Source organism: Egretta garzetta, unplaced genomic scaffold, assembly GCF_000687185.1.
Source record: "Egretta garzetta isolate BGI_Z169 unplaced genomic scaffold, ASM68718v1 scaffold70, whole genome shotgun sequence".
NCBI classification, from domain to species: domain Eukaryota; kingdom Metazoa; phylum Chordata; class Aves; order Pelecaniformes; family Ardeidae; genus Egretta; species Egretta garzetta.
This window is the reverse complement of record NW_009258539.1, coordinates 2,457,633-2,464,629: the sequence shown is the minus strand read 5'-3', so window position 1 is coordinate 2,464,629 and position 6,997 is coordinate 2,457,633. Positions and strand designations below refer to the sequence as shown.

The window sequence follows — 6,997 nt, the reverse complement described above, 5'->3', positions numbered from 1 at the left end:
GGGAATGCCTTCTGATATAAGCCTAACATAACGAAAAATTTCCTTTGAACTTAAATTGTGAGCTTTGTTTCTTTTACTAATAAATAGCCAGATAACTGGGGGAATGGGGTATTTTAAAAAATCATATTCTGAAGTAGCTGGTGAAAAGTGACACAAGAATTTCATTTGATGCCATTGGCAACAGTACTTGCTTCTTCAGTGGTTGTTAGGAAGGGAAGCAGAAGGATGTCTGGTCTTACACCTATAGTTGTCTTAGACTGTGAACACTACTCCTTCAAGTCTCTGCGCTATTTATCTTTGTCAAAACCTTTCCAAACTGTTGAAAGCTAGGGAAGCAAGGGCTGCTTTAAAAAACCGATTAAATTTCTTAAAAGCTGTTTTAGTCCTTCCAGCATGCGTAATATAAAATAAATCTGCATTATCTTGTAGCATTGCATTGGAACAGGCTGCCAGAGAGGTGGGGGAGTCATCATCTCTGGAGGCGTTCAAAAACCATGTAGACGTGGCACTTCAGGACATGGTTTAGTAGGCATGGTGGTGTTGGGTTGACGGTTGGGCTTGATGATCTTTGAGGTCTTTTCCAACCTTAATGATTCCATGATATGTGCACCTACGTATGCACATGCAGGTATTTGTGCTTAAGTATGATGATGTGGATACATTTTTTTGTGTATAAATGGTTTTATGTTTGTATACTGCATATAGTGTGTATGCTTCAAAGTACAATGTGCCTCCATTCACATAGCTTAATTTTTTTAAGGAGAAGTGTCTTGGAGGTCATGCCTTGTTTTGATATGAAACTCTTACGTTTACTTATGAGACTGTGAGGGCTGGGTGTTCCAACCAGTTAACTAGAAGTTTTGGATATTTTTCAAGTAACTTCCTGGTGACCCTTTCCAAATAGGGTCAAGTTCAGAGCTCCAGTGTGGACTAGGGTGTCTCTTTTGGTTTTGTTAGGAAGTTGTTTTCTGTTTAGAAATGATTAAAAAAAAAAAAAAGTGAAATTTGTCTTACTTCTGTGTGGCTATGTGTTAATAAGTCACTCTAAGCTCTTGTTGTATTACTGGAAGGGAATGGTCCTTTCTAGAACATGTCATCCTAAATTAAATGCCTGGAATAACTGAATAAATCACTCCTTCAAAGTTCCTATTTCTCTGAATTGACTATGAAGCGAGTATAATGGATGACTTGCCAAGATACCTTTAGTTCTGTCCTCTTAAGCCCTTCCACTTCTTAATTTTTACTTTTGCTTTAAAGTTATCTCAGGGAAATGAGTAGAATCATTCCTCCCTCCTGCCCCCACACTTATTGTTTTTAGGATGGAACTATTACGAGTTGACTATAGTCATCTAAATATATTGCAGTAGGAAAGTAATTGCAGAGCCCTTGCGGGAGCATAATAATCAAACATTAGCGAGTAAATAAACAACATAGAAAACATATGATGTCTAAATGGCCTCTGAGATAACCCGATAGTCTGCAAGACATTCTTTGGTGGCTTTCAACCCATTACTAAATTAAGCCTTTCTCAAATCAGACCGTGATGGTAATGTCAAAATCACCTACACTTGTTTCTTTTGACTTTCAGGTAGTTTGAAGTAAATATACCCAGCTATTTTGTGGCTCCAAACTACAGTTATGCCGGGAAGTTGATCCTGCAGCTGCTTGTGGATGTAGTTTGAAGGCCTGCAGTGTGCCAGCGAGCATCAGCCAGGACACAAGGGCATTTAGTCACCAGGAAAATGACTGGCTTTCTTCAGTAAGAAACAAAGAAGAAACCTTTATTTCTTGCGTAGCTGGAAGGCAATTCAATACAATCTTGACAGCTGGTTAACTTAAAGAAGCATTTTTCAAAATACCTCTTGACTGTGTGGATCTTGTAACTCTGACACAAACGTGCCTTTGGACTTGTGCAAATAAATCATTGGAAGAACTGATTGGGCAAAGCAGTCATTGAAAGAGAGGCTGTTGAAGAATCATGACGAAGCACTTGGAGATCATCAATTTGTCATTTTTGCTGGAACATGAAAGGGAGACAATATTGGGAGTATTGAAGAGAGATGAGTATCTGAAAAAAGTTGAAGATAAAAGGATAAGGTAACCCTTTTCATTATTGTCCGTAGTATAGATATTTTTGTGGTACCCAGTGAAGATATTCTAGATGCCTCAGGAGAAGGATGAGTGTTGAGAGAGGTAGCACAGTTAATTATAAGTTGAAATGTGTTAAAAAGAAAATTGCTTGCTAGTGTGGCCCTCTAAACAAAAGACTGTGTTTATTGCTTCAAGGCAGAAGAGTAACAAAGATAACAAGTGCAAAAATACACAGCAGTGGTTTTTAAATTTCAGATTCTGTAGATTTTGCCCTGTTTGGCTGAATTTTCCCCCTGTGAATGGAAGTCTTTTGTAAGGCTCTTGAACTTTCTTTCTCTGAGAGGAGCTGTATGCTTTGTGCCTTCGGAGCTGACTGTGGGAGGGGAAGTTTGGAAGGTGACACGGGGAGATAAAGTAGGTGTCTGCCTCTGTATGGGAGCCCATACAACATGGGGCAAATGTGAGATAGTGGCCTTTTTCTTTCTGTTGCGGTACTTACAGAATAGGGAGGACGAGGGACACTTCATTTTTCAAATGGCTTAGATTTACTAATAAATAAATAAAACTGAAAATCTCAGGTGTGGATCTCAAAAGTCAATGATGGGAGAAGTAGAGCCTCGGGGTATTAATAGAGTCCATGTGTTCTTTTCTGAGGACAAAAGGTAAAAATCAAAGTTCAGAGAACAATGTGTGGAGGCAGGCTGAGAGTCAGCTATTTTAGATTACTCAAATTAAGTTAGTTCAGCTAAGTAGCAGTTCTGCAAAGGTCCGTATGTTTTTTTCCAGTACGTTGTTGCCGTTTCCTCTCACTTCTCCCCACTGCCCTTTTAAACTTTTATAGAGTGCTGGTTCTGAGAAGCAGGCTTAGCGTGGATGTGTGCAGCACTTGGTGCTGGCGAGGCTGCTGAGCGTAAGGGATGACACAGGGAAGATTTTCAGCCTTTGCTGATTTCTGTCCATATATTCCAAGGCCAGGCTGCATTGTTCTTCCCTTTGATTTGCTAAAAAGCATTTTAGACATTGTGTGTTGCGGAGATGTACATTCAGCACCTGCTGTGGCTTCTTTTGTATAAAACTACTATTTGGAAATCCATGTGCAGTTAGCCACCGGTTTTGGAAGTCTTTCTACCTTGAGAGAACCAAGTTGAAGTGCAATTCCCCCATTTAACTGGGGAAATGTAGTGGCTCATCTAAATGGAGTGGGCTAAAACTGGTTGCTGCTTCTGCTGCAAGACTGGAAGGAAAGGTGTTTCTTTATGGTGGTGTGGGCAAATCAGTCATTTCATCGCCTTCATGGTTTGTCAGATGAAGAAGAAAACAGATCACAAGAAAACAGATGGAGCACTGTTTGTTCCAGGCATTGTGCTCTATTTTGTAATAGGATAAGCATTTCAAAGTAAGTATTTCAGTTTTCTAAGGTGGTGGCCTTGGGAACGTGTGACGTGCCCATGGTCATCAATCACAGGCATCGGTATGAAGTGCAGCAGTGTATCAGATCAGTAGCTTCTCAAACCCCCAGAAAGCTTTTTTTTTTTACTATTGCTGTTTCCCAGTCTCAAGTGGAAAGTTGAAACTCCTGAGGTTTTGTGGGGGGTTCTATGTTTGCTTGGTTTGGGGTTTTTTGTTGTTGTTGTTTTTTAATGTCTTAAAACCCCTAAGTTTTTGCTTTTTTTGGCACTACTGGAAGTCACTTTGCCAAACCTACTGAGGTTGAGAACCCAAGGCACCTCTGGAGGATGCGATTCAGTAAAGCGACAGGTGGTATTGGCTTATCTGTGTTTTGGTACCAATGGAAAGAGCACCTTAAGAAAAGGCTGAAAACAAAGTTAATCTGAAATATAATGCTAATTAGGATAACTAATGATGCAATGTGATGCTTATGCATACTTCTAGTACCTGTATATGAACCAATTTGGTTTAGATTCAGAGTATAGTCTCATGACAGTTCTCCAAATATACTGTGCCTGGTAATGGTGGAATCTAGTCTATAAAAGACTTCCAAGATATGCAAACTATAAAGAACTGGGTGGGTAACTGCTTCCTAGGAGACTTCATAATTTTTCTTTCTGAATACAGCTTGGCAAAGATATCTTTAATTATGGCTTATAAATATACTTCAGAGGAACATTTGTTGTCTTTGGAATTCCATTTGGTGCAATCTGTTGTAAATGTTATTGAAGTACTTTGCAGGAGAACAAGTCCCTTTGTATTTATTTTCAAGGCATTTTTCATTCTGGCAAGATGCTTACTTGCACATTGTACTGAAGAGTTTTTATTAGTCTGTTCCACTCTTTCTGGATCTATCTTGATAATTGTTTTTTCTGTTCCTATTAGTCTTCAAAAGCCATTGTAACTTGAAAGGATCTTTCTATTCAGCATGAAAGCAATAGTAAATGTAGGAGGATGTCCTAATAATGAAATTGTTAAGAGATATTTTCGCTATCACTGCTTGTACTTGTGTTCTGGAGTACAGGTGGCTGTTCTTGTATTTTTACTTGATGTACAAATATTTCACCTACATGTGAGAGAAACACAGAAGACGGCAAGTACTCTTTTTGTGATCTAGTTTTGACAATACAAATAAGCAACCTGCTTAATAAATATTAGGATTTATGTTCTTAATTTTGCGTGCATCTTGTGTGACTGGAAATTATCTTTAAATACTGATTTAAAGCTGTTAATAGATTACTTGTACAAATAACCTATAGTGATCTAAACATTGCTCTACGATGCATTTGATGTCATTTGGCCATCATGATTGTTTTCAAGTGCTAAGATTATTTGGGTGAAATAATTCAATTACATAGAGCTAAAATAGCTAAAAATAGTGAACTTGACCATACTGAGGGTGAAAAAGTAGGAGTTTTTTAATATGTGAGTTGCTGGGACAAACTTGAATCCAGATAATGTCAGTCAAGACATTCTGAACTGAATGTTTTGGACTGAAACGTATCTTTTTCCTTATTTGCCTATCCTTTTACTATTTTTAAATAGTTTTGTTCTTTCAAGACCCTTTTTATGAAAACCCGTATCATGTTTAATGTGTAGTGTCACGAGTTATGAGATCAATACTAAATCAAAAGAATGTATTTGCCGAAAGGGGGGTGTACCAGGTACTAGGTGCGTTTCATCTAACTGTTGTTGGTTTGTTTCTGTTCCGACAGAACAGAATGCAGCCCCACTGCATCCTCCCCAGCTGTGGTATTACACAGGGAACTGGGCCTGATGGTCATAGCATTTTGTGTTTGGAGCTACCTCATCATCTCAATATTATTATGCTACCATGTAAGAAACACACGTGACACACTTACTGCTAATGTACGTTGCTTTCTTACCTTGACTATTTTCCTAGACAGCATTTAAAATACAAAGGTTCTTTTCATTCTTCACGAAGCAAAGCTGTGAATACCATGCTTTTAGAAGAGGAGATTCTAGCCTAATAATTGCTGAACTGAGAAAATAAAAAGGAACATGGCAATTTCTTCCACGGATAAGGCTTTATTGGGTTATTATTTGAATTATTCCCTCTGCACTGAGGTTGCCAGAAGTTGTGTAAGAATCGCACCAGCCCCAGATCTGTACTGACAAGGAAAGAGTCAACTAAAATGGCATCTTCTTAGCAGTCTGAAGAGATGCACAGAAGCAATTTAGGGTATTAGCTTCATTACAAGATAGAAGAAACTGTTAGCATGGATACCACCATGTGGTAACTACAGGCAAGTACTTTAGGAAAAAAAAATTAAGTCTGAGTAATGGGAATTGACTTATCTGCTGAGTATACATTTGGACTTGTTGATAAGCACAAAACGATTGCAAGATAGTATATAGTGTGGTTAATAGTCTGTGTTTTTGCAAAACTGCCTATAAATATTTGAAGGAAGAGTCCTTCTGTTAAAGCATATTGCTCATCCATACGTGTATGGGAAGTTAGGAGGTTGCTTGTCTGGCAGCTATCTCATTTGTCAAGTGAATTCAACACATTGTTATTCTTTGAACCAGAGAATTTTCCATCAAAAGTAGTTACTATTGCAGTACTCTAAGGGTAGAGATGCCTGTTTTGCTCTTCAGTGTTCTTCGAGAATGAATATCCTCCGTTGGTGAAATAATTTCTGATGGTGATTAATTCTCATACTCTGGGTACAATTGATTTTATCAAAGACTAGTAAGAAACCAACAAACAATTTGCTTTTTTTTTTTTTTTTTTTTTTTTTTTTTTTTTTAAATCCTATTCTCAGTTTTTAATTGAGAGGATGAGGGAGTTACTAAGAAAAAGGTTCATCTGTGGAAGTTTGTCATCATTACAGTGTCCAGTGTCATTTTGGTTCCTGTGCCTCCTTTCCTTCTGTTCAGTGGCCTCCATTCTGCCATTCATTATGCCAGTTTTCTTTTCCTTTGCAAATTCATTCTTTGCCTTTCCCTGTTGCCTTTCATTGTCACCAGTATACCTCCATACTTGGATATTCTTAAGACAGTTTTTATCATACAGATCTGTTACATAAGCAAAATGTGAAAATCTGTGCTTATAAAATAGGAACCTAAAAAATGCCTCAGATACTCAAATGGCTAGATTTTACCATGCAAGATCTCAATGGAAATTAGTAACAGCCCATCCTTTTGTGAATTGTCAATAATATTTACTGTTACTTTCCACATATTGTGTCAGACAGTGGAGGGAATCTGGTTGAATTTGGAGGAGGTACTGGGAATCAGTCTAGGGAGGAAATGTTTTTTTTATCCCTCAGTCTCCAGAAGTATGTTGATACCAGTTCCTGCACAGAAAAATTCTCTAGTATCTAAGTTAACAGCTGCACAGCTTCAGAAGGAAGATGTGTCAACTCATCTGTGCAGAAAACAGAACTGTCTTAAGAACAGGTGCAAGACTGGAGGAATTTCATAGATTTAAACT

At 38.0% G+C, this 6,997-nt stretch overlaps 1 protein-coding gene across 1 annotated transcript in view; it reads left to right on the top strand.

Moving 5' to 3' along the window:
* Positions 1-1,935: 1,935 nt before the first annotated feature.
* Positions 1,936-6,997, top strand: part of SYTL5 (synaptotagmin like 5) — a 56,684-nt gene continuing 51,622 nt past the window's right edge. Inside the window, exon 1 of the mRNA XM_009646389.2 lies at positions 1,936-2,097. Coding sequence (XP_009644684.1) covers positions 1,979-2,097 — 119 coding nt within the window. The 5' untranslated portion in view covers positions 1,936-1,978. The remainder of the gene's footprint in view (positions 2,098-6,997) is intronic.